We start from the raw sequence: 27,020 nt of genomic DNA, 5'->3' as shown, positions 1-27,020 counted from the left end.
TCAGGACAAGCAGGCCCAGCATAGTTGCATTACTGGAAGCTCTTCTTTCCTATATTGTCTGATGTTTCCTTGCATCTTAATCCAAAATATGCTTGTTAAAATAATACTTCACTGCTGATCTGACTGTTTCTCTGGTTTGGAACTATTTTACTTGTTCCCCTGTTTCCCATCACACCTCGTGACCCATGGCACAAGCTGCAGGCCATCACCTCCACAATTTTCATAGCTTGGTGCTCTGCATTCTGGGTTGGTAGATCTCTGTCTTCAGGCAGACTTGCACTCTCCTTCCGACATGCAGCGAGGGAGAAGTGAGGCAAGAGGACAAACCATCTACAATTAAAAAGTGCGCTTGAAAAGTGCGTAATCTGAAAGTTAGCAACCTTTACACTTCATCCTGCAGTGTCTTCTGTTCATTCTGAGGGTTGTGTACAACTGGGGAGGGGAAACTTCTTAGGTGTTTTTCTGGTCTGAATTAACAAATAATTGTTGGGGTGTTTGTGTGGATTTTTTTTTTTTTTTTCATTCTGTGAAAATGATGTGCATAAATATTTCTGCATTTAAACGTCTAACCACAACTTTAGGCTCGGGCATAGCCGAGGCTAAGGTGGCAGATTTACTTGGCTATCCGTACCACAGCATATTCAAACACAGAGAGAGGGAGGAGACTGATGGCAAGAGAAAGCCTGACGGCTTCATCGAGGGCTGTGTTACTGAACTTGAAACGGACACTTGTCTGCAAGTGAACACAGGCAGGGCAGGAGCTTGCCTTGGGTTCATGCCTGCCCGAGCCATGACTAGAACTGGGTATTCCTGTCTTGCAACATTTTTTGAAATGTCAAAAAATTTCTCATTCTGCATGGGACAAAGTGTACTTTTTTTCTCTCTTCCCCCCGCCCCCGAGCCGCTGTGTGGCCGCTCGGCAGTGTGGGTGCCGGGTCTGCCCCCGTCAGGGCCGGGGCGCCGGGGCCTCTCTCCCGGCCGGGGGGTGTGCGGAGGGGCGCGGCCGGGCAGGCTCGGGGTTGCCCCTTACCGCGAATTACCCCAGCCCGTCCCTCTACCTCCACCCCCAAGGCCGGGCCGGGTCCCGGCGTAGCAGGGGCACGGTAGAAGAGGCTTTTCCCCAGAGAAGCTGCTCCTGGCAGGAGACGCCGCGCCGTCGTCCCGGCCTCTCGTCCCGCCGTCGCTGGCGGGGTCCCGGCGCCGTCCCCGCCGCCGCCGCCTCGCACATCCTCCCGGCAGGTGTCAGTGTGGGCCGCGGAGCCGGGCGGGAGAGCGGAGGGGAGGGAGCGCCACCGCCCCTCCCCCCGCTCCCTCCCTCTCTCTCCTTCCCCCCCTCCCGCCGGCGGCGGCCCCCGCGCCCGTCCGCCAGAGCCAGACTCGCTGCAGACAGGCGGCAGCCAGTGGAGCGGGCAGGGCGGGGGGGGTGGGGGGGAAGAGGAGGAGGAGGAGAGGCTGGGGATGAGTTGGAGGCAGGCACAGCCTCAGCGCAGGGAGAGAGGCTGCCGGAGACAGGCAGGGGGAGGCGGCGAGGCGCCCCGTCCGCTCCGGAGGAGGCCAGCCCGGCGCGGGGGCGAGCGGCGGGGGCCGGGGGGAGGTGAGTGATCGCGGCCGGCTGCCCGCGGCGGTGGGGCCGGGGGCGGGCGGGGGTCGCCGCGGTGGAAAGTGCTGGGGAAAGTGCGGGGAGGCCCGAGTTGAAGGTTTGGGAGCGTGCGGCGGCGGCGGCTGCTGGGATCTCCGCCGGTAGACGGCCGCCCGTACTCCCTCTCTCCCTCCCGCCGCGGGGGGTGTCCCCCGGCCCTCCCCAGAGCCACTGCGGGGCCGGGCTGAGCGCGTCCCTCGGCGCCCGCCCCCAGCTGCCCCTCAGGTGCCGCCGAGGGTGCAGCCTGAAGGGTGTCCCTTGGCTGTCGGCCGGCGCGGGGGGCCGCGGAGGTGACAGGTAGCGCCCTTGCCGGGGGGCGGCCTGGGCGGTGGGGAGCCCCGACACTGCCCGCCGCCTCCCTCCTGCGCTCCGCCGCCGGGGGAGAAGCCGGAGCGGCGGCCCGGACGCGCTGAGGGGAGACCCCCGGAGCTCCGGAGGCGAGCGGGGCTGGGGAGCGCGGAGCTTGCGGCACGTCCTTCCCTGGCTGCTCCGAAGTAAGTACTTCCAGCGCCGTCTGGACGTTCAGCTCGCCTCAGGGTGGATGCCGCCCGACGGCTCGGTGTGCAGCGCCGGAGGAACAGCCCCGTAGCGGGGTCCTGCCCGGCCCCGCCGGAGAGCTCCTAACGGGGATGTCTGCTCTAGGGAGCGGCGGCGTGCAGCCGGGTCCGGGCAGGCAACTTTTACAGGAAGGGAAAGCCGCAGTGTGGCTACCGGGCTCACGTACGAGTGACCTACATTTAATGAAGTTGGTTTTTATTTTAATTAAAAAAAAAAAAGTTTATTAGCAGAAGTCTAGCTTTGCCTGTCTGTATCTGATGCTTTCCTGTATTGTTTGCATTGAGTATGTGCATCCCAACTTTTGGAATGGTGTGTCAGGTTTCCTGTCATGTAGGTGGGCAGGTGGTTGTGCGTAGGTTATGGTTTGATGCTTGCTGAGGAGACAAACACAATTGTTTGTAGGTTTAAGCTCACTAAGGAATAAAGAGGAAACAGGCAAATGTTAAGGTAAGTTCTATTTTGTTAGGAGATCTCAACTTGTCACCTAGGTTGTTGGTACATGTTTTAGTGGGACTTTTTATTATTCAGAACCTTTTCTAAATAGCAAGTGATGGTTGTGTGAAAGAACAAAAATCTAGTGAGTAATTTTACATGGCATGAGAAATTGTGTTTGGTGTTTTAACAGTTAATTGATCTAGAACACGAGCATCTTCCTGTCAGGAAGGAAAAACTCTTAAGACATTTGTCTGTTGTTGCAAACAAAAAAACTCTTGCATTAAAACGTTTGTGGACTGGAAAGGCACATCATATAGCACGAAGAGAGAAATGTATACAGCATTGTACATCTGAGGCTAGCCAAAAAGGGAGAGAGTTTTTGCTGGTAAGAAAGCCCGAGAGGCAATTACTGGTAGACACAGATGAGATAAGAACATAGATGCAGCATAAGTGCAGTAATGTACCTTTCTGGAAAGCATCTTTTGGTTTCTGTCCTTCAACCCCAGAGTATGTTGGTTAGACAAAACTTTCGGTCTACCTTCTAATTTGATTTCTGGGGTAGTATTTTGGAATATTATCTACTCTTTGCAAAGATCCAGAGTTGTTTAAATAACGTGTGATGTACTGTTGAGTAGAGCTGAATAACTGCGTGTGGTGCACACGTGTATGGTTCCACTAATGAGAATATAAATATTATGGCTTCGTGGCTGTAAATAAAAGGGGCAGTCTTGCTGGGAAACCAGTGCACTGATGGGAGCCAGTCTAATCAACAACCTCATGTCCATATTAGCTGAAGTAGTGATGGTTCTCTGAACATCTATATCTGTACTGGTGTTTTAGCTCCAGGTATTAAATTACTGTCATACATAAAGTGACCAGCCTGAGAAGAACTTAAATTGGAACGTGTCAGCTATATGAAGTTATGCATAGAGGCAAAAATACATCTTTTCATATATTTGGTGTTTATAGCAGCATATTTAGTTCTGACTCTTAGTTACATTGAGATCTTTGTTGCATACACATAAGGCATGTGACTGTTCTCTAATGAATTCAGATGCCTGTGCAGGCCTAGATGATGATAAACAGATAATGCAGAAGGAGTTAACAGTGTGAGACACTATATATTTCAGACCATTGGTTTATGTTGATGGAAACATTATGGGCAGCATATTATTGATGAAGTTTGAATTCAGTCTTCAGTATCTTAGACTTTGTTATAAGAGAATTTGTGGAAGTTGAAAGAAATTGGTGTTGCTGATTGAGACACAGTTGTATTAATATTGGTAAGACTGAGGTTGCTGAACAGTCATTTGATCTAAGAATTTAGAACCAACCTGTCCCTTTGTTATTTTCAAGTTTTAACCAAGCTGTTTTCTCTGCATAGGACATTTAAGGTGAGACTTGGAAAGACGAGTTGTTAGTTTTCTTTGCAGTGAAGATACTGTGTCTTTTTTGGGAGGGCTGCAGGGGGGGGAGAAGGAGGGGGAGAAGTTTTCTCTCTGATTTTCTTGACTAAAATTTACTTCTCTTTTTCACAGCTGTCCTATAGTACTCTGTTTAGTGGTTGCATTTAAACAGTGCTGGCTAAAATTATTTGGTATACTTTCAGGATGTGATGTGCCAGAAAGAGGAAAATGATTACTGAAATCATCGAAAGGTATCCTGAAAGTAATCTAGCTCAGAATAATCTGTAAGAGAAATGAAGTGTTAAAAAGTGCATGTCAGCCGGCCAAGTCTTTCATTGACAGGAATGGTTGTTGCCTTTAGATTGCGAGTGGTTTTTGAAAAGTTTTTTTTCTGTCTGGAGTTTCTGATAGCTTAAAACAGCTCCTTGCAAGTGAATTGCCAGTTACAGAATACAAATACTTCTAGGAGTTTAGAGATGAATTTTCCTGCAGATTGGTTCTGTGGTAACCGTGAAATTCTTCAATGGCACCAAGCTAGTATCAGCTGCTCGTTAAAGACACTGATGCCAGAACAGTGGTGCATCAGTTGCTGGGAATCCAACCCTGTAGTGAAATGATTCATACATATACATTTTCTTTTCTCAGTTGACAGCTATTTTTAAGAATAGCCGTCTTGCCTAGAAGGTTGATATCTAAGCAAAGGCAGCCTGGATAGCTAAAAATTTCTTTCCCACCAAACATAGTCTTATTTTTGCCAGACTTCTAATATGTACACTAGAATACTTCAATTAAATTGATTTTAATTGATTCTTGGTAAATCTCTGGTCCTAATTGGTGATGATGAAGGGATCACGACATTTTGGAGCTGCTCTCAGGAAGTCAGTGATTTTCTGCACAAGCTGAGATAATAAATACCAGTAAATACCAGTGTGAAGCAATTTCTAGTAACAATGTATAACAATATCTAAATGAATCACCTGAATAACTTGTATACCTACAGAACACTGTTCATTTCAATGTCTGCAGAAATGGCCTTAGGACACACTTATTCAGTGTACTTCAGCTTCTATTCTGCACCAGCAGAATATTCCAGTGAAGGAAAGTTATTGACCTTCTTTTTCATTGTGTTCTTCTGAACCTTCAGTTTGAAAGAGAAATTAAAATTCCTCATTTTAAAGAGAGGTTTTATTTGCTTACTTCTGAGACTGTCAGTTGAGTAGTAGAAACTCTAAGAGGACTTCAGTGGAAGGAATACTTTCAGGTGAATAAGAGTGAGCACAACATTACAGTGAGTTCTGTATTTCATGCTGGCAAAATGTCTCTGTATCTACATATATTTGATATAGGTAGTTCAGTAGTGCAGGCCTTAATTTAGCATATTTGGATGCATTTGACTAAATGCTTTTTCTTGATGTTTAGTTAAGCAACAAAAATTTGCAAGTACCCATATCACCATTTATTATCACTGAGTGTAGTGTACATTTAACCATTAAATGTAATCTTCCTGATTAAAATTCTTTTGGTCACAAGAGACAACGGAATGAAAATGAATAATTTTCTTGATGACATTTGATGAATTTTCTTGGTGATGTTTGATGTCTGTGGTGTATGTACCTGGCTTCCTTTTCTCTAAAATACTACCAGAGACAGCACTTAAACTGTATTTGGATGATCTTGTTCCATATCAAACTTTTCTTTCTGTTAGGAGACAGAAATGAGAAGAATCTAAATGCATTTTCTCTTCTTATTGCCAGTGGACAACTTTCCTAGATTTGAAGTAAGTTTTCCTTGTGCCAAATGGTTGACTTTTCTAGAAGAAAATCTCTCCAGGGTATGCAAAAAGTTCTCTGGTTAATATATTGGCATTCCCAGAACCCACTAAAACTTAGGCAGGTTGCCAGACACCACTTAATGAGGATGCTGAATGTCTGGCACAAATCTGCATGAAAACCAGCAAAGGAACTGGGGGTGGGAGAGCGTGCAGTGGGAAGAGGGGCTGGGGAGGCGACACATCCACACCCATAATTTCTGTTTAATGCCTGCATTTTGCAGAGAAACTGATCAGAAATCCTTACTGCTGGATTTTGAAAACTCATGGGGTGCCAGGGTATGGATGCTCCAAATTCAGGTAGCTGTGTTCTAATAGGACTATAGTTTTATTAATGAAGAAATTTATGAGTTAGGGGGGGTTAGTTCTTGAGGTGGGCACCAAATGAGTCTGGGAAACGACTGTGATTTTGTGTTTTATTATCTGCTAAAAGTGAAGAGTATTTGAAAATGTTATTAGACAATTTAGGAAACAATGGAAGTCAGTGATTGCCAGGATCCACACAGAAAGGCTATTAAAATTACATAGCAGGGGTAAATAAACTACTGCTTCTGGAATGCTTATGCTAGGCATAAACCTGTTGTGTGTGACTCTGCCTGATTCCTCTGCACTTAGGTTTTGCTACATGTTGTAAAAATGTGAGTTTAGTAGACTTTCTGAACTGACAGATGGATAACTCTTAAAAAAATCAGTCATAAGCCAAGCAGGCATTTTTTCATTAGAGGGAGAGGAGAAACAATGTATTGGTTTGGGTTGATTCAAATGTTTAGTCCTTAATTAATATTGGTACTCTTTAAGCCAACTTAGTTATATTATGAACTGAACGTTATTTAACCATCCTTACTAGATACAGGACTAACAAATTCGTATTAATTCTTGCTTCATGTGTCATTAACACCTAATGGAATGTTTCAAGGTGTTTACAAGTCTAAAGTAATAATGGATCGCTCTTAATTAACACACAGTAAAAACTGCACAAAAGTTTTGGTGGAAGAAGGTGTTTGTTAAAGAGATTGCTTCATTTCTCAGTTACAGACTGCCCCCTCCTTTCCCTCTGAGACATGAAGAACAGGTAGATTACAGGTGTGGGAAACCAAAATAATAGGCTCAGCTACACAACCTGAAAAGGTAATTAAAAAAGAATCACATTTTCCTTCTAACGCTCTTTGAAATGAAGAGTGGAAATTGTTTTTAATGAAATAGACTACTGTCTGAAGGTGCTTGCAATCACTGGATGCTGAAAAGTAAAGACAAAGCACAGTAGCCTTATACTGGCATATGCTAGATAATAGTAGGCAGATGAGTCCAGTCTGTATTTTAGAATTCTGAGTAAAAATGAATACATTAGTGCTGTATCTAGTAGGGATGAACTATATGTATTTGCCTAAATGTAGCAGTGTTTGTTAAAATATTTGGTTTAAAACCTGTAAAAAGGTTTTATTTCCAGTTTTAGCTTAACCATTAGTTATTGAGTCTGGTGATGCTAATTGATGGAGGGCATTCTGGCCTGTTTCATGTAGAGTCTCAACTGGACATTTGCCATGTGTGCGTGGGATTTTCATAAGACAGAAGTGGGTTACCTGGCTTCTGCCCTGTGGGTCAGAGTTGAGGAGCATTCTCTTTGTGGGAGAGATGTAAGGTATACTTATAAATAACCAGCCTTCATCTCCATAGCTGTTGAACTGGCACCTTCTGTGAAATACCAGATTGGTGTGTGTGCTTCTTTTACAATTTCACCTTAAAGGATGACTGGTTTTGTAGGGTTTTTTGTGGGTGAAGTGAAACATTTCTAAAAACATATCCAGATAACATACAGTACTCCTAAATTAAAGATTGCACAAGGTCATATAAAAGCTAGACTTGTGTTGCCTAAAAGCCAGTGTTGGCCAGTGCAGTTCATGTGTAGATGCTTTGTTTTACAAAAGGTTTGTATTGACTATAATTACTCACCAAACTTGCATGAGTAGTAGAGGTGGAGAGGAATTGAGTTCATTGAATATTTCCAACACGGATGTTTTCTGTTTGTGACCCTTTCACATTCTTCTTACTGTCTTAATAACCTCCTATCAGGTTTTTAGAAGCTGATTTACATTTAGTTTAACTTTTTGCAGGTACTCAATTGTTCACTTAAAATTTCTGAAATAACAAGTAATCCTTATTTAATTGTAAAACCTGACATGTGATCCATCTATCCAATCAAAACAGCTTGCCTAACGTTAAATACAGGTACTGTTTGGTGCCTACTTTCACATAGCATGTAATAATATTTTTTTTTTAAAAAGCTACCATCTGTTGATGAACAGAAATACTGCCAGTGTTTGTCAAACGTGTGCTTTATCTGACCTGTTCTACTTAGCACCTTATGGCAAAGCTTTCTCATCAAAGCATTTTACAAATATCTTTATTCTTACAGTGCCTTATTATATTGATAACAACAGTTGTACCAGTTGTTAATGTAGGGATTAATGTACCAAGGATTAGGGAGATAAACATCTCTGCAGTTGCATGAGGAAGTCACCTGCAGTGGGAACAGAGATGAGAATTCTAATTCACAGCTGTAGTTGAAAATCACCACACTTGTCTAATGATTTTTACAGCCTTTTGATGAAAATAACTGGAATAATGTAAAGTTTTTACAGCAGAAAGCTCAAATAATCTGCATAGATTGGTCTCTTTTTTTCATAGGTGGTGGCTGGGCAAGTAGGTAAATTTCAAGAAAGAAATATGGCAGTGCTGATGTGTATTTGTGCTGATAATGCACAGGAGTGAGCTAATAAGTGTTTGGTTCATGTTTCTTTTTAATTTTGCTTGAAATTACCTAAAATCATAGCAAGCCAAGTGGAACTAGAAGAAATGTAGAGGAAAGAGAGGACATCTGTGGGTTGTAAAATGGGAGCTAGATGTATAAAATATTCTGAAAGTGTCTTTTGAAATGAGGGGTTCTTTTTTTCAGTTGAATATGCAACCAGCAACAGGCTCTGCCTTTTCCCATTCCCTGTTTCCCCCTGGGTATTGTTAGAGGTTGGAGATAAAAGCCTTTAATCATGTTTTCATGGAGACACCAAAGCAAATCACTTGAAATGTTGAGTCAAGATGTGTATGTTAAAGTATGTTAAATTTGTGTGTGAGGGTTGTATTGAGTATACAAGGATAGCCTTGTATATTTAGCTTGAATTAATCAAAGGTCATTTTACATCTGAAGGAGAATGTCATTCAGAATGTAAGTTAAATTACAGTCATGCAAAGCTATCTGTGCATGAGTGAGAGCCTCTTGACATAGATGTTTACCGTGCTTTAATATCAGCATTTTATGCTGTACTTGATTTATTGCAACTTTCCTCTGTGTCACTTTTATTGATCACTTTTCATGGTGCTGCTATTAAGAGGCATCTTAGATGGAGCTAATTGCGAACTTTCAAGTGAACGTAATTTAGGCAGAAAATGGGAGGTCACTGAACTTGAGATGTTTTGTTGCAAATATTTTAGATTTTACAGACTTCTACTGAAATAAAAATGAGACACAACCTTTCTTTGAATCCTGGTGGACTGCGTTTTGGACAGAGACCTGGTGTTTTCAGGGTCCTGAGCACAGAGCCAAACTGCCAAGGATCCTCTAATTCTTGGCAAAGATCCTCATGGATCACTTTCTGACCAGGGATACTCTGTTTCCAGGAACATGTGGCTTCCTTGATCAGCCTGTGTGAGGTATTTGCTGCAGTGTCAAGGACTGAAGAAGTCCCTGTGGACCAACCTCAGATATGAGGAATCACAGTGATTCTCTTTATCTTGTGTATTGAAACTGTCAGTTCTCAAAAGAGTAAAACTAAGAAAAAAGCCCAGTGTTCTATTTGACAGCTGTAAAACTGAAATCTTCAGGTGGTAGGAAATTAGGAGATTGCTGGGCATTGTATTCTTTGAGACATATTAATAATACTGGGAAATATCTTTCAGCCCAGAGACCGTCTAGTTCTAGTCTGAGCTGTGTTTCATTATAGTTTCATGGATACTGATTAATATCTCTCTTCCCCTTTCTTTTCAATCTGGAGTTCATCTGAAGGATGTACCTCAGGAGAACCAAAGGCTCTGCTGTCTGAAGGGTTTAATATACTCTTTGTTATGTCAGCCCCGACCACAGAGGTTTGCAAGTTACACTTCCCTTTGTCTTGCATCGGAAGACTTACATAAAGGAAAGAATATCTTGAGTTTTTTGTATTCTGAGGGGTGAAAGTGAATGGTGAAGCATATATTCTTCAGGGTGCTGAAAAGAAGAGAGATAGTTGTCATCTGTTTTTCTGGTTTTGTCCAGCTGGACTTGTCTCCCAGAGGGACAGTAGTATTGAGGAGAAGAGAAACTGTGCTGTTGAAATAGTTGCAGATTCAGTGTATATAGCTGAAAATTCTGTTCTAACTGTGCTTTTCTCTAAGTAACCCTTACAAAATCGTGACTTTTCCAAGGTGTTCCTGTTGAGGTTTGTGAAGTGATGGAGATAGATATTGTATTATTTCTCTAAAGATGGAAAGGATACCCATGTCTCTTAATTTATAAACATTCTGTTGTATAAGACGATTCAAGGATTGTTGTATTCTCCTCACAAGAAAAACATTGTGAACTTTGAATTAGCCAAGAAGATAAAAGCTGCACTAAAAGCTCTGAATGAAAACTTGAGAATAACTTTGATTCCAGTACATTGAAATGACTGCATGGTTGAAAGCACAAGTGTCCCTTTAGAAAATGAAGAGGCAAATGAGTAACCATGTATATTAGCTGTACTCCTTTTAGCTGACACTTCCAAGATGTTTGCATACTTGGTTTTGGCCACTGCAGTAGAGGCAGATAAATTTTAGCAGCTTAAGCATCTCCTTGACTCATAACTGCAGAATTCCAAACACATTCTCAGGGTCAGTGGGTTGATTTGAAAAGCTTCTCCATTTCGAAAACAAAGATCTGACTTTTCTTGGTTTCTGTAGTGTAGCAATATTAAAGACAAGAGAAATTATGTAATAAGTCATCTTCCTGATACCTTGAGCTTTGTTTTTGGTCAAGGGAGAAAAGTAAAATTCTTACTGGGTGTGAAGAATAGTCTCCTCTCACAGCCTAAAAATGTCAAATTAATATTTTTCCCTGTTTCTGACCTTGACATGTAAAATACGCCTTAGTCCCTTCTTGTACTTGAGATGTTCTCAGGTGTCTCTGGTGTGTGCCAAAAAACAAATGCTGGTTCTGTTACCTGCTAGCTTTCATGTTGCCTCTCTAGCTAGACTTCTCTCTCTTTTTTTTTTTCCCTTTTTCCTTTTTTTTCTCATTCTTTAGGATACAGACATTTCAGAGACATCACGCATCTGTAATGTCTAAATGGCTTCCTCCTCTTTCGTTTCCCTTTCTACCCCAATCAAGAAATTCCAGATGGAATCTCTTTGGTGTCAGTAACAGCTGCAGAGCAGATAATTTTTTACATCTTCAGAACTGCAATAGCTGTAACTCCATATATGTAGTTATGATATACATTTACATTGAGGCTCTTCTAGTCTTTACATTTCCTCAAGGCTCTTCTAATAGTCCTCAATATCAATGTAGCATTTCCCCCTATTTTCTCTTCTTGGTTAGGAGTAGCTTCTTTCAACAGAAAGAAGTTAAGATACTCTGTTGTAAACTTGATTTTTAGGAGGTCTGAATGTTTCAGAGTCCTATGTTGTGAGTCAAAAATTGTGCTCCTTTCTTTCATCTCTAGGGTTTATAATAAGGTGTCAGCAGTGATCTAGTCCATCTGGGAGCTTGCATCAATGCTTGGAAGAGCCATATGTGTCTGCCTCAAACAAGGCTATAGAAAAGTGTTCCACTAGCAACCAAGATGTCATCCATCTGCTAGACAGTTCTGTATCTAGTTAGCTTAATGACGTATTTATTTGACTAGATGTTTCTGAATAGCAAACTCCAGCTTTCCTCCCTGTTCAAATTAATACCAAAATCTCTCTGCTCTGGAGAAAAAAAAAAAAAAAAAACAAAAACCCAAACCTGCCCATTCTAGAGAATGTCAGGAAGTTTGTGGCTCGATGGGTTTGATCTATTTATCCACTTCAGGATGTTGCATCCCCAGATTCTGAGTGAGCACATTGTTGGGACATCTCTCCAGCCTTCCTGTGTGGGGAGCCCATGCAGTGCAGGTGTCTGGGTCGCAGAGGGATCAGCAGAGCAGACACAAGACCTGGGTGACCTCAGCTGCATGAAGAAATCCAATCATGCTGCTACTCCTTTAGGGTATTATTTTAGCGTACAGAGAGCTGTGTGAGGATTTCCTCCCGCAGCAGTCGGAGCTGGAATTGCCACAGTAAACATTTTACACAGCTACATGGAATAAATCAGCTAATTATTTCTCTTGGTTGCTTTAGCAGAAATGTTTATTCAAGATTAAGGGGTTCGGAGTCTTCAGCGTATGCGTTCTAGTTACATGTATTCTCAGGTGGCCCTGCAAAATCAGAGCTCCAGGAATTTTAGTGGAAGTGTACTGTGGGAAGAGAAGCCCTAGAAACTTCAGATCTTGCTCATTCTTACTGTGGTAAAACAGAGCACACTGGGACTGACTGTCATCAATATTTTTTTTTCCCAGCCGCTCTATCTATCGTTTATTTTTAGTCCAAAGAGGCTAAGTCAGAGTTGCAAATTCTAGGCTGATCTGATTTCTAATCTGTCTGTGAGTCAGAGTGGAGTTGAGGAGGGAGCCAAACAACAGGAGAAATGTAAATCTAGATGAAAAGACCATGTTATGGTAATGGCAACTATATTAATCTGTGTTGAGGCAATCTGGTGAATTTAATGTGGAAAATGCATATTTGTGTACAGCAAAATTTCCTATACAACTCAGCCCATCATTTCTTACCTTGTGAGGGAGTTCACGTGCAGCATCATAGTGACTTCAGCTTTTTCTGAGTACAGCTGTTTGTATGACTGGACCTGACCTTGTGCTATCTATTGAATTTGGTAAATTTTATCTGACAGTCATTGTTAGTGGACATGGATCAAAACACTTGGTGAACTTGGAAAAGTCTCTGTAGGTCCTAAATAAGGCTGAGAAATAGATGCTAAATAAGGCATTGACAAAAAGTTGTTTCTTGGCTGTACACTAGAGGCCTCTCTTCTTACAGGTGTAAAAAAACTTTTTGTGGGCATAGTAGCAGCTCTAAGCTGAAAAAGCAGGTGAAAATAAGATCAGGACAGTTCTGGGGAGGAGTATAGAGTTGTCCTGGCAAAACAGATTGAAGAGGTGAACTGTACTCACTCTTGCTTTGTCTTCTAATGATGGAAAGAAAATGATAGAACAGTTCAGGTCAGAACAGACCTTCTGTAGTTACTCTTAGTCCAACCTGCAGTAATAGGGCTAAGGCTGTTCTGAAGAAATAGTCTGGACTCTAGAAAATTGTTGCTTAGGTCTTAATTTTCAAAACTTTATCTCTTTTTCATATGTTTTGTATTGTGTGTGTTTGTGCAATACTGGGAAACAATGAAGTATGGAAAAAGGCAACCTTAATTCTAGAGATTCTGAACAAGTGCCAAAAAAGAGCAAAGTTGACACAAACTCTTGGTGCAAGTGGAAGGGATTTGCCATCTTGTGCATAGCTGGAAGCTCTTGCATGTGTTTAAAGCAACCAACACTTTACTCTTTTATTTCCCTGAGGTGTTCCCTTCTAAGTGTTGACTATGTAATTAGTAAAGAACATCTGATACTCTTTGCTGGTAGGAACCTGTGTATTTTTATTTGTATTCCTTTGGCACAGGGCTACTATGCATTATTAAACAAAACAATCAAAGAATCTTTTCCACATCATTTTATTAAAACATAAAAGTCCTCTCAGAGGTAACTCTGAGATCAGAATAACACTGAGTAAGCTTTTGCTGAGAGAAGAATTTTATATCTTGCTGGAAAGCCTAGTGTACCAAAACTTGGTTGTTTTAAAACAGAATGAAAAAAAGACATTTTGCTTTTTTTCCACAAAAATTTCGTTTATATTGGATCTAATGTTCTTCTGTAGTCATGCATAATACCATGCAAAATAAAAGAAAAAAAGAATTAGAATGAAAACTCATAATGTTATGGAACACTTCAAATTCTCTACCTTTTAAAATTCCTGTTTCAGCTTTTATTTCATTATTGTTATCATCAAAAGGACCTGGTACAGGGAATATTTCTGGTTTGATGCATTTCATTTTCTGATGGAAGACAGAATCACAGGGGTATTTCTGACTAGAACTGAAAACTTCATGCTTGGGAGCTTTACTTTGTATTGTTTAGTTACATGTATTTGTTTTGAATTTGTTCTCTTTTAAGTTCCTTTCCTTTCTTTGCATTTCCACTGCAAATTTGGAGCGTGATGAGGAAGATTACAGAAAGCCTGTTCTGATGCTTCATTCTGTTCTGTTGCTCCATTCTTTTCCATATTTGTTTTACTGTGTAAGAGTGTATGTTACTGTGCAGAAGATGGGGTATCTTCCTGATAGATCTCAGCTATAGAATATGGTTTGCCTGACTTGGTTGCTGATAATATTAATCTTTCTTAGTTTGTTACATGTACAGATAGTATGCAAGACCCTTTATTTTTTTATATCTCCTACTGCCAGTTTCCCAATTTTACCTGCTGCTAAGCCAGTATAGCCTAATAGTTCTTTGAAATAAATCATAGAATCCTAGAATCCTAGAGGTTGGAAGGGACCTCGAAAGATCATCTAGTCCAACCCCCCCTGCCAGAGCAGGGCCACCTATGCGAGTACATCGCATAGGAAGACTTATAAAAGAAGAATAAAAAGAAGAATAAAAAGAAGAATAAAAGAAGATTTATGCAGACCTCTAATAATTTTGAACCCACACTGTGTCTCTGTGCACTTAGGATTGAGGCTAATAATAAACCAAGTAAGGTTTTGCTTCTGCAGAGCACAGTACAGCTATGTCAGCCCTTCGTCCCTCTGGCCGACTGTTTCCCTTCTTCCAGCACTTCATATGTGTTGATGCGTATATGATTTTCCTGTCATTAAATGTTCCTGTCCAGTTATGCAGAAGTGCTGTGTTACAAAAGAAGATTACATGCTTGACTTCAGATGAAGTAATTAACATAAAATTGGACTGTCTTCTCCAATTTAGTTTATATTTACTAAGATAGCTTTGTAACTCGCCAGGAAAAAAGGAGATGCAGGATGGTGGTACATCCTCTTGGAGTAATTTCTGGAATGCTGTTACTTAGGTCTCACAGGGATGGAGTTTTAAGTCTTGCCTTTGGATGTGAATATTCAGAATAGAGGGAAAAAAAAAAGCAGGAAGGGATAAAGATCAGATGGACACACACACACACCCACACGAATCTCTGACTTGGGAAAGTCCTTATGGTTGATGCTGGGTGGTTTCTGGTTTGGCACTATTTCGTGTTCTAATCTTTATGCTACTTAAGCTAAAAGAAAAAAGCATAGAAAATAAATGAGAGAGTGTTTTTGACTTTCTGATTTGGAAGGTTTTTTTGAGAGCTTGAATGTGTTTGTGAGGCTTGAATACTCTAAGAGCCAACAGGCAACACCAACTTCAGCATTGCCCAACAGGGAATATCTGGAATATACAATTATGGATGGACACAGCATCTAATTTTAGTAGTGGAACACTCTGTAGTGAGTTACCACATCAAAGCTGGACCCACTAGAAATGGTAAATGATATGAAATGATACTTACTATTTAGGTCTGCCAAAGAAATTAGCCACCTTTTTAATTTCTGTTCATCTGTCTGATTGCTGACATAGCATAATTTTTTGTTGTTGTTTAAGGATTTCCATATCAAAGTAAATTACTTGCTAGGGGCTGCGTTTGCTTTGTGACTGTCGCTTTTACATTCAAAACCTTGTGCACTGCTGGGTAAACAAGTCATGTTGTAATTAGGTGTGTATGTTTTCAGCAAAACTGTACCAGACTGCAAACCCATCAAATTAATTGGAGTTTGATTAAAGTGGCATGAGTATTATTGTGCCATCTCCTCTGCACTGTTCCTGTGTGTATGCTATAAATGCTATTCCCTTTGTAATGTCAAATGGTCCTGCACGGAGCTGACCAGGAAGTATTTTGCATTTTAAAAAATGAGAAATAATTGTTGAGCAGTTATGAATGGTACTTGTCAGATAAGGCTGTTATTGTTAGAATAAAACAGTTTTTTGTCTTACTTTTAGATAATCTGCAAAGGGCAAATACCACAGTTATTGATAAAATGGGGTAGAGTAGTACGGATAATGCATGCCTCAAATATGGTTGTAGTGCATATAATTTTGTTAGTTAGCTTTACAGATGTGTTTTCCTTTGTCTGGAACCTTTAAAAGGAAGCTAGTAAGTAGGAAACTTAAAGCTCATGAGTGTTTGAAATCCAGCATGAACTAGAGCAAGGACTTAAAAAGAAAAAACCACAACATGAAGTATGTTACAGGTTGTAGTGATTTTACAAAAAAAAAAAAAATCCATTATTCTTTTTCTTGTCTTTACATGAGCAGGTGCTAGATTTGTGCCATCTCAAATGTTTAAGGAAGGAACAAGACTCCATTTCCCATCTCTTTTACATCCTCTTGCTCCATACATTATTTAACTAAAATGGTTGGTGTAGAGAGCCATCCAGAACCACCAAGATGACTTTAAGACCTTGTGACTGGTAACTTAATTTTCCTTTCGCTGCTGTTCAGGCTATTTTCCCATACATTTCCACAAACTTTGGGAATCTTAGCTTAGGAGAGTTTCCTGGGTGCCAGGTCTGCAGTTTCACTGTGTGAGTATTCAAGTAGCCACCTTGAGTAGGTCACTTTTGGACTCTATAGGATGTAGAGCTTATGTCATCCCCCAACCACAAGAAACCTTGTTCCATGGCAGAAAAGTGTCAAACTTTGCAAACTGTTTGCCAGCAACATTTCTCTCACTTTCACTAAAAGCTGCAAGAGGGGACAGGCATGAATGGTAAATGCTCCTTATTTCACTGCAAGATATCAATTTGATCCTGTGGTTTGAATTATGTATTTTAAAAAAAAAAAAAAAAAAAAAAAAAAGACGACGAAACTCCTGTCCCAAACTCCAAATTAACAGTTGTTGTGAAAATGAGGGAAGTAGAAGAGATGAAAATGTGTTTGTAAACTGATGCACAGTGGTCTCTTTTCCCTTTTTCAGGTTTTTAATTTTAATTTTTTAGAAAACATGGCTTTCTTCTCTCTCCAGTTCTGCTCAACTTAGCGGGTGATTCAGCTTGAATTAAGTATTTCCTGTGTATGGTCTTCAAGAAAGCAAATTTACTCCTCCCAACTCTGCAGGAGTTCAGTGGTGATGTTGGTAGCTGACTGTGCTCAGTGGCAAGAGTACTGTCACAAGTGGGACTGTAACCAGGAAGATGTATTGACTGCTCTTTCAGACAGATTCTCCTTTTACACCTAGGTCTATGTTACTAAAAAGGTGGGATAGATTAGAATCTGAACGTCTGTTCATGCCTGTGAGGGGAAAAATGTCTTTGTTTTCTTACTTCAAATTGTGTCTGCAAATGGAGGCCCTCTTGGTGCATGAAGGAAGATTTGCTCCCCATAAAGCTTGAGGGATGCTCACTTTGGTAGTTTATATTTTGGGGTGTGCTTTAGAAAAAAAAAATCTGGTTTAACTTAAGGTTAGTAGACTGTAGAAGGATCTCAGCAGCTAGATATAGCCTTTTGATTATGGCTACTTGAAAGAGAAATGTTAACAGTGTAATTTTAGCAGTGTGCACAGATCTGTGGTGATTTTCTTGTATTTTATGCCAGATGCAGAAAAAAGGTGGTTAACTTACAGGCTTTAAAAAAAAAACCACTACAAAAAAACAGAAAAAAAAGAAAAGGAAAAAAATAATCTTCTTTTCTAAAATCAGAACCAGAAGCACATTCATACAATGCAGCAGTATTGCTTGTATGCTTAGGAATCAGTATATTTTGAGAATCTAAAAACTTTCATTTATTGTTAGGGATAAAAAACTGCAATGTCAAATGCTGACATTTTGAAGTGTTATGTGATGCTTGCAGTGTATTATCAAAGATACTGAAAGAAGTGGTGACTTTTAACTGAAATAAGGTAAAATATTTTTAATATTAAAAGATAATTAAAAGCAACAACCCAGGCAACTGTGACCTGATGCTGTAGGGTTCAAACTGCTGTTAGAAGGAAATAAGAAAAAGTAAAGGAAAGAAACTATCTGGATAGATTATCACTGTTTAATGCAAACTAAAATATTTGTTAAGACATTATAGGGGTTATTTTTCCACATGTTAAAAATGTGAGCTACAAATAAAACAGTACTTAAAAGTAGATCAGAAGGTTTAAATCTGACAAATGAGAGCCTGATGCCTTGACTGAGCTGAGGAGCTGTTCTGAGATAGGGATGCAGGCAACAATATTCTTGTATCCCTGAAAATGCAAATTTGACCCAAATGCCTGTTGCTCAAGAGGACTGCTTCCAATTTGCCAGACACCTTCTCCAGATGTCCCTCAGTATGGCACACTGAGGAGGTTATTTGTACATCGATGTTCTCTTCTCCACTTGCCTTTCCTTCTCTGCTTTCTTGTTTTGCTGCCAGGGAAGCTATTCCGGTTTCCTGCAAACTGAGTTAACACAAGCTAATATTGATACTTTCAGGTAGCTTATTCCCATCTGTTCTTGCAAGAAAATAAATGTTCTGACTAAATCCTGTAAGTATTTATGAAGCGTTCTACCAGAGGGAAGGAACTGCATCTGAGATTGGGGTTACAGTACAGTTGCTTACTCTGAGTTAAAGTAAGCAAAGAGAAAAGGCAGATGATGACTATAAGGGAAGGGAGGCTGTGTATGTACAGATCTATACACTATATATAAAGAATAAACATTTAGGTGGATCTTTAAGATGAAGAGACTGATGATAATTGACACCATATCTGTTAGAGTATTATGTGCAGTTACCCCTGAATACGATTCCCTTTGCCCTTTTCTGTTCTCCTATGTTGAATAAATACCAGTGGGGTGGAAAAAATGCTTTGGGTAGACTGTAATTTCAGCTGTTATTTCAGCCTATGGCTTGTGTAAACCTGAGGATGATTGGGAAGAGGGAACAGATTACCTAGCTACCTTACCTTCCAAGGAGCTGTATGTTGTTTTGTCTGTATACCTGAGAACAGTTGTACAGGAATGTGTCTGAATTTGTCTTTAAAGAGGATATCCAAATTCTTTTATCGTGTTGGTCCATTCTTTTAGTTTTTGTTTGTTTGTTTGTTTTAATACACAAATACTTATTTTGAAATTAAAACCAAGTGTAAGGAAAACAGATCTGACCCTAAGATACTTGGTGCTACAAAACCTAAACTGTATATTGGCAGGTTTTCCCAATGGTGACTTCTGGACATACAGGAAGCTTTTGAGTTAAAGGTTTTTGTGTGTAACTCGAGTTATATTTATTACTATGGTGCTTAACTCATGTAGGCAAAAAAGTGTCTTGGTGTCCATGTCTATTGAAACATAGACAGTAATCAGTGACATTACATGTATCATACTCTGCTTGAGAGTAGCCATTGCCTTTAGAAATATCCAGTCTCTTTGTGTTTGATTGAGGCACCCTGTCCTAAGGAGATAGATACCCTTTCCTGGCTATAGATGATGGCAATCTGGTGAACTTTTGATACTGACTGTGACATTTCGCTTACAATTAAAGCATTCTGTAGAAGGAGAAACTGTTGTCTTGACAACTAAACTCCAACTAATAATAGATAACTAAAGAAACCACAAATTCAAATATATCATAATTCTTTCAAAATTCAAAGTTATTCCTGAGTTTGAGAGCTGATCTTAAGACAAATGTGTTTGTGTTCCAGATCAGTAGCACAAAAAACCCAGACTTCACTCTGGCAGAACAGCTTTATCATAGAGTTCATCTGTATCTATTTTAGATGCTGATTTTTCTGTGATAAAATGGGTTTTCTACGCTAGTCTTCTGCAAGGATGGATGTTTATTTGCACTGTAGTGTCTCTTCCTTGCATTTCAGTGAGTTAAAGTTTCAAAGGTGCATTGCAGATTGTTTGGGAATCATGATGCCAATCCAGTGTGCTCTGCACACCTCGGAAGAAGCTTAACTTTCACTTGAAAAGCCAAATAATTGATAATTGTGATTTCTATCCTGCACTAGAAGCTTAATCATTCCCCCCCCACTTATTCTCTTAACCATTTAGAGGCTGGATTTCCAATAGGATTTGGTTTGTGGTTGGGAATTAATAGAATAGAAACAAAAGCATGTAATATGACAGCTGGAAACACTAGAAATAACTTTCTCCTTCATCAGTTTAATTTTACTATTTAACTTCAGGTTTTTTTCAGTGGTCCCAGTCCAGTTCTTTCTAAGCTGAAAAGCAATTATCCAGTCTTCATTAGTTTACATATAGCTTAGTGCTTAGATATTATGGTAATACGAAAAACGTAAAAGCTTTTATGAAATAGAAGACATTTATAGATCTTTTTTCCCCCACTCCTTTCTGCTGTGCTACTATTTCTTCCCAGAGCAAGATGTTAATAGACCTCAAAGCATGGAACTTACGTTGCAAGGAGCAACAGCTGAGCATTAAGGTAATCCTCTTGTTGTAGAGTTCTTCAGAGGAAGGAGTATGAAGAATTTGTATCAGAAATCACAAGTAAACGTCAAAAACCCAGGAAGAGTCTCAGTTACCTCCAGAAGGTTTCTGGAATGGAGAGAAAGAACTGTTAAACAGCAGTGAAGATCTCTATAGTGAGGACCTTTTTGGGACTGCATTTTGGAGTAGGAGTTAGTATAAACGAGTTTGGGCAGACTCCCTTATTGTGGTTCCATCTGTGGTTTTAAGAGATTTAACAGTGAGATCTAATTTTTTACCTTCGTGAAGGAATGAATGTTGTATTTAAAATCATATATCATTACTAATGTGCTGGAACTGTTAAAGATCAGCTCCAAGAGACCCTTTTATTATAGAATGGCCTTAGTTAAGAAGTGCATAATTTAACTACAGCCTAACACTGGAGGTGAATGGGGTGTGATCTAACACTCTACCTGTGTTCCCTTTAAACTAGAAGCCCTCCTTTGCTGTCTGTACATCTTCTTACTCTGTTGTCTTCTGCAGAAGACCTCTTGAATAACTGATTTATCCCTTGGATGCAGCCTGACAAAACCTTTGTTTGGTGCTCTGCTGAACCTGGAAGGGGAGACTCTTCTGTAAAATTGTTGTTATCCAGAGAAGTGGCCCAGAAGCAAATTGGTGTCAATTTTCTCATCTGTAGCAATATGAATAATCACTGCAGGCTATTTTACATAGTGCTGCAGAGATGGGAGGTGCTTTGAGGATGTGCTACTCAGACATAAAGCCTAAGTATTTTAATAAAGATGAGTTGTATGTAGAAAGGACTCAAGTCTTCTGGGTTTGGTACTTTAATTTATATGCCTTTATGACTAGCGTCAGTCAGTTTGAGAGGATACTTCTCAGATGATAAGTGGCTATAATAACAACTAGCACAAAACACTTTCTACTAATCTTTAAAAGTAAAAAGAAATTAAAACATAACATTATATTAAATATTATTTAGTATAAAGGGGAGGATATATGCTCACATCATAACAGACTGGCAGCCCGTAGCTGAGGTTGCCTGTTGCTTTCAGCTAGGTAAGACCATTTCAGTTGTAAGTAACTTTCTCAAATGTGAGCCATTTGAGCTGAAATTTCCCCCTGCTGATTATTTGCTTTGGACTGATTATTTTGGGCTGGAAAGCTTTTCAAGTGCAACAAAACAAGTTGAAGTATTTCTGAATTAAGGAAAGAAAACAGTGGCTGTTGTCTTAGTGAGGAAATCTCACCCATTCATGACAGTCTCTCTTGGAAGACTTGACATTTGGTGGTTGACCATTGCTGGAGCTGTGTCAGTACAGCTGTTTGCAGTGCTGTGCTGCAAAGCAAGTTGCTGAAAGGGTTTGGGTGTAGACTAAGCCTCCAAATGGGAACAGGAAGGGAGTTACTGTTAGTGGATGTCGTTTCAGCCAACAGTTTTACTGCAGCCCCACCAGCAGTTGTGGAGGCACAACTGGAGAGAGAGAGAGAGGGTCAGGAATCTGTGACTGGAGTGACCCCCCGGGGTAGAAATCTGTCAGGAAAGCTCTGCTGCTGAAGTCAGTGTTCCATGTAGCAAAGGTGCATTGATATGTTTTACTCTGAAGCATCTTGTGTAAGAGAATAAACTCTGCATAAATGATGATTTCTTGATATGTTGAATCTCACCCATCAGCACTTCGGGAGCACATGTGTGTGTGTTCTGTGATCTCTTGTCTGCCCCAGATGTATGTGAATACAGAGCACTTATTTGTTTGAGGAAAATGCCTCTCCAGGGGTCGCGAGTCCTGTCTGCATGTAAAAAACTGCAGGAGGTAGCAGGAGGAATTTATAAGAAAAATAACAAGAAAAAAAAACTATTTAGAAACAAGGAGCCTCTATAAATGACTCAGTATGGGAGCAATATTATAAAAATGGTTGTTCAATTGTGTCAGCAACTGGAAGTAGCTGGGTTTGGCAGTGAGTTGAGGGAAGGGTGATGTGGGTGAATGGGTGATGTGGAGAATGACTGTGGAAAAATAACATTCCCTACCATGCTGCATGACAGCAGTGGCTGGCAATTTTTTTTATTACTGACTTAAAAAAAAAAAAAGGTGAAAAACTATCCACTTTTTTTGGAGGTGATCTACATGGTGTTAGTCATTGACTTCAGTGAGGGCAGGCTTCCATGTAGGTACTTAGGCTGCTGCTGATGTTTAGCTTCTAACTCTCTTCCTTCTGTGCAATTTGTCAACATTATGCTGCAGGGTCTTGCAGGAGAACTGTAAATTGCCAGTGGAGCTTGAAGACCTGCAGGATCCAGAAACTCCAGGATTGCTGTTGTTTAAGAGAGGCTGTGGCTAGGCTAGTAGCATTATTTCACTTTAAGCCATCAGGCTAAATATAGAAATGCTCATTGTCTGAGAGTTAGGCCGAGGAAGAAAAAAAAAAAACCCAAACAAAACAGGTTGCTGTAAAGTTAGCCAGTAACCTGTGTGATCACTCCCAGTAAATAATAACATATGCTGTCATATAAAAGTGGCAATGGATCCGGAATGGCTGTTCAAAGCAGACGTCTGTCCATCTGTCACACAGGCTAATAACTAACTTGTCTTTGTTCTCATGTTCAGTAAGGGTCGCCCCATCAAAATGTTAATAAATATTGTTAGGAATATAGAGGACCCATGTGGTTTTGGATGGATCAGAGCCAGTGGCTTGTCTCCATCTTCTGTAACAGAGAGAAAGGGAATACTGAAGTACAAACAGAAAGTTCCAAAATGCCTTTTGGGTACTGACTTACAGTACAGTTTCATTAAAGTTGTGGTTTCTCAATGTAGATGCTACACAGAGAGGGGCTGACTGTCTCTTGAGCTGCACTGCCTTCCATGGATTGGGAAGTCCCTGCCCATCCTCTCAGGGACATGAAGTCCCTCTTCATGTTTGCAGCAGCCACCGCTGTGTAAAGGTGACTCTTTCAGATTCTTGCAGCTCAATATTTTGTCTTTAGTCATAGTCATGTGCTGGTCATTCCAAATTTATTTTTCCTAATGCTAGTAAAGTACAGTGATTTTTTTAAGTATTAAGACTGAGTGTACTGTAATGCAGCCTGTGGTAATTTCTTCTCTATGTAGTATCTAATCTGTATTTCCATTAGAAATTTTGGGTCTGGTGCAGTCTAGTTTTTATTCAACTGCATTCCAGTAGTTGAGTAGTATTTTCTTTGAAAGCATCTGAAGCACCAGGATTCTTGTTCACACACTATGATAAGCTGTATTAAGGTAACATCTGTGCTGTACAGACAGAACCCTGGAAGAATATGGGGTGTGTCTGCCTCCCTGCTTACCTTGGCTTGCATCTCTTCCTCCTGCTGTGCTGAAGGTCTGTCTGCTCAGTGCCAGGCTGTGGTCTTTGCTACAAACTCCTTGAAACTGAGGTCAGGCTTTGAGGTACTCCTCAGTGACCTGCCAGTGACTGGGTAACAAGCAGTCTGGTTCGTTCTGCTCTTTGTGAAATCTTAGGGAGGTGGTAACATCATGCAGTGTGTGGTAGGCAGAATGAGCATGGGTTCAGCAGAGCAGGGAAGAGATTGACTGCGAGGATGCTGAAGGTCTGAGGTAGATTTGGGAGAAAGTGATGGATAAGCCAAAAGCAGAACACAGGAGTGGTGATTTATGACCAAAAAAGTGTAGATATTATTAAAATATATCCAGAAATGGTAGTAAGAAGTTTTGTTGTGCTGTAGTTGCTTTTAATTGTCATTTTCTAAGTTAGGAAACATGGTAATAGCTGAATTTCACCTGTGGTTTACTCATTCATACCTTGCCCAGGCCTGCAAACTATATTATGCTTCCTATTTTGTGCACTTTGGGGCAGATTCACACCGAGTGATGCTGCTTCAGACTTAGAGCTGCTTCATTCTGCAGTGGATGACTGTACCCATCTTAGTCCACCAGAGTATTTTGTTCCCTCTGCAATGGGAAGGGAGTATTAAACACAGCAATGGGATTGAGAGCAGCTGTTATTATGGCTGTGAAGCAGCAAATGAAAAATAAGCCTTTGAAGGGTCATGTTTTTTATTTTGGCCAACAAATGATGGATATTTGCCAGGTGCCAAAAGAAAGTGTCTCAGTGAGAAGGACAACACCGGGAAAGTCTTGTCCAGTGATGGGTGTCCTCATCTGCTCCCCCTCCTTTCCTCTGCTTGTGGCTCTTCCATCAGTATCAAGAGGAAGTCAGGAAAGCCCTTCTCTGAGGCTTGCTTTTACAGTCATCTTTAAGGTACTTTCCTAAAAAGTAGGATTTCATTTTTGGACTTGAATTTTGCAGAGCTTTAATTGCCCTTTGAATGGCTCTGATCATTGCTGCAAATGTAATGGGGTATTTGAGTCCAAAAATGTATGGCTATGGGGGGACAACAGTTGTCTTTCCCCTGTTTCACACTGGAGACAGAATGCTGCTTTTCTTGTCAGCCTTTGATGTAACTTAATTAATTGTCGTGGAATTACTCCTGATCCATAATTGAGTGAGAAGGAAACTGAGCTGGACAATGTGAGAAGCTTCCCATGCTGTTTGCTTGTAATTTTGAAGAGAAATGGAAGAGTTCACATTTCATTAGTGCCAGTCTGTCACCTTGAACAAGCAATCCTCCTAACTAAGCATTGTTTCAGAAAAAAAAAAAGCTACTAGGTCTGGTGTGTAGGTTCAGGTTTACTTTTTCTTTAACTAGTTACTTAAGAACTGCTGTAATCATAAGAGGGTACCAAAAACTGAGTTGCAAGTGGTTTTTTTGGTTTTTTTGTTTGGTTTTTTTCTAAGACATACTGGGCTAATAGCCCCCACTATTGCCACTTAAACCTGCAGTTAATCAGCCACTTGTGGGGAGGTCTTACTGACATGTCTTGTCTGCCTTCTGACTTTTGGGTTTGCTTCATCACACGGGGAATCCATGTTTTATATTTAATGGGAGCTGTTCTGGATAAGATTCTTATTTATTTTTCTTCATTAAATTCTCAAAGTTAACTTTTTATTTAATCTTTGGTGAAACATACTTCTTTCTATCCTCTCACAGATGACAAATTATTTTCTATACAGTTATACAGTTCTCAAGTGGGGGGGAAGGGGTGCTAAAGCTTACCTTGATGCAGTAAATAACTGGCTATCAAAAAAGAAGACTCTTAAACTAAGATTTTAAAAATAATTGTGAAAATTAGTTCAGATGTTCAATAAGAAAAGTAAAACTAACACAGGGACCAACCGAGTGTCTGTAGCGTTTGTTTGATTTGAGCCTTTCTTATTAAGTTCAAAAACTGGTGAATGAGTTCCACTTGAGCCTCTGCTCTCATGGAAGTATTGATTCTCACTTTACTTTTACCCTTTCTGCAGAAATGTAGCTTTTCTTCCTGTTATTTTTCCATTGTCTCCATCAGCACCCTTTGACATCACACTTTGACTGACTTAGTCCAGGATTACACCTGGACTGTAAAAAGAGGACAACTACTGCTCAGTCTTTTTTAGAGAAGAGCAATTAAGAACAGAACCCTGATTTTAGAAACATTAGGATGAAGGATACATTTCACATGTTACAAAAGCATTAAATGCTACATGTAAATGAGGCACTGTTTTTCAAGGGTGCCTATGCTATCATTTATGTTTTAGTCTATTTTTCAAATTTTATGTCCAGGGTAATATGAGACAGCTTCTACATAGTTAAAATAGCTTAGACTGTAAGTAGGCCACTATAGATTAGCACTAGCACTAGCTAAAGATTGAGTCGTGGAAGTTCATCTAGATTAATTTACTTTTGTCACAGTTTTTCAACTGTAAATGGCTAATTTTCCATTCTGCTCGATGTCATTTATTGTTGGCTTATTTCTAAGAAATTGTAGAATTTGCGTTTTGTTCCGTTCTTCTAAATAATGTTAAATGTCAGAGTTAAAAGAGTAGAGAGAAGGATCATATTAGAGTAATTCTCAATAAACAGTTGATTCAGAACAAAACCCATCCTTAATTATAAGTGTGCTTTGAAGATGACCTGTGATTAGAACCCACAGTTTTGCTGTCATTTAAGCTGGAGGGGACATGTGTTACTGTCTTGCTCAGATGATGAGATTGGATGGATGATTGAATGATGAGACTGCAAGCCAGGTCTTTAGCTTGTCAGCTCATGCCTAATTCACAGTGACAGCGTGCATGCAAGGCAAGTGTCTGTATTCTGTCATATTTAAGCTTCTAGTTACAGCTTTCTCTCTGTGTTAATTCTGTAGATGCTCCAAAGCAAACCAGAGAAGAAAAAGATGGCCATGGACAGAAAGGAGTGTGCAGTTTTTGTGTACCTCACTAGGTGCTTTTTTTCCCCATTTCCCTCTTTTAAATGTCTCCACATAGAAATTAAATATTAAGGAAGGGTTATCCATTAAATAAAATATTTAACTGTCAGGGAAAACAGTCTCTGTTAGTTTATAAATATGTTTTCAGTTCATTACCTGCTGTTGCAGTTTCCAAAGCTTCTTGAATCTGATGCCTTCCCTTTTCCTTGGGACTTCCACATGTTTCTTCTGTCTTGCCCAT

At 40.3% G+C, this 27,020-nt stretch overlaps 2 protein-coding genes across 3 annotated transcripts in view; one reads left to right on the top strand and one right to left on the bottom strand.

Annotated features, from left to right (window-relative positions):
- The first annotated feature begins 1,470 nt into the window (after positions 1–1,470).
- The window catches only part of LDLRAD4 (low density lipoprotein receptor class A domain containing 4), a 289,376-nt gene continuing 263,826 nt past the window's right edge, over positions 1,471–27,020 (top strand). Inside the window, exon 1 of one of the 2 annotated variants that reach the window (XM_071737096.1) lies at positions 1,471–1,594. The gene's annotated coding sequence lies outside the window, so the exon portion shown is untranslated. The remainder of the gene's footprint in view (positions 1,595–27,020) is intronic. The other variant, XM_071737095.1, reaches the window with a different exon arrangement.
- LOC139792931 (ESX-1 secretion-associated protein EspI-like) lies at positions 1,482–27,020 on the bottom strand. Its single transcript, XM_071736901.1, has 3 exons — positions 26,936–27,020; positions 2,171–2,370; positions 1,482–2,123 (listed from the first exon to the last, which is right to left on the bottom strand). The coding sequence occupies exons 1-3, from the start codon at positions 27,018–27,020 to the stop codon at positions 1,482–1,484; spliced, it is 927 nt and encodes a 308-aa protein (XP_071593002.1).

Source organism: Heliangelus exortis, chromosome 2 (assembly GCF_036169615.1).
Source record: "Heliangelus exortis chromosome 2, bHelExo1.hap1, whole genome shotgun sequence".
Taxonomy (NCBI): Eukaryota; Metazoa; Chordata; class Aves; order Apodiformes; family Trochilidae; genus Heliangelus; species Heliangelus exortis.
The sequence above is the reverse complement of the archived record's forward strand: the minus strand, read 5'-3'. Positions and strand labels throughout refer to the sequence as shown.

Bases quoted from the DNA above. Each gene is read 5' to 3' on its own strand.
- LOC139792931 (XM_071736901.1), bottom strand. From the start codon at position 27,020: ATGGGCAAGACAGAAGAAACATGTGGAAGTCCCAAGGAAAAGGGAAGG. The intron at 2,371-26,935 runs GTAATGAACTGA...CATTAAATGTAG, and splicing joins TTTGGAAACTGCAACAGCAG to GTCACTCGTACGTGAGCCCG. The intron at 2,124-2,170 runs GCGAGCTGAACG...ACTTCGGAGCAG, and splicing joins CGGGCGGCATCCACCCTGAG to CCAGGGAAGGACGTGCCGCA.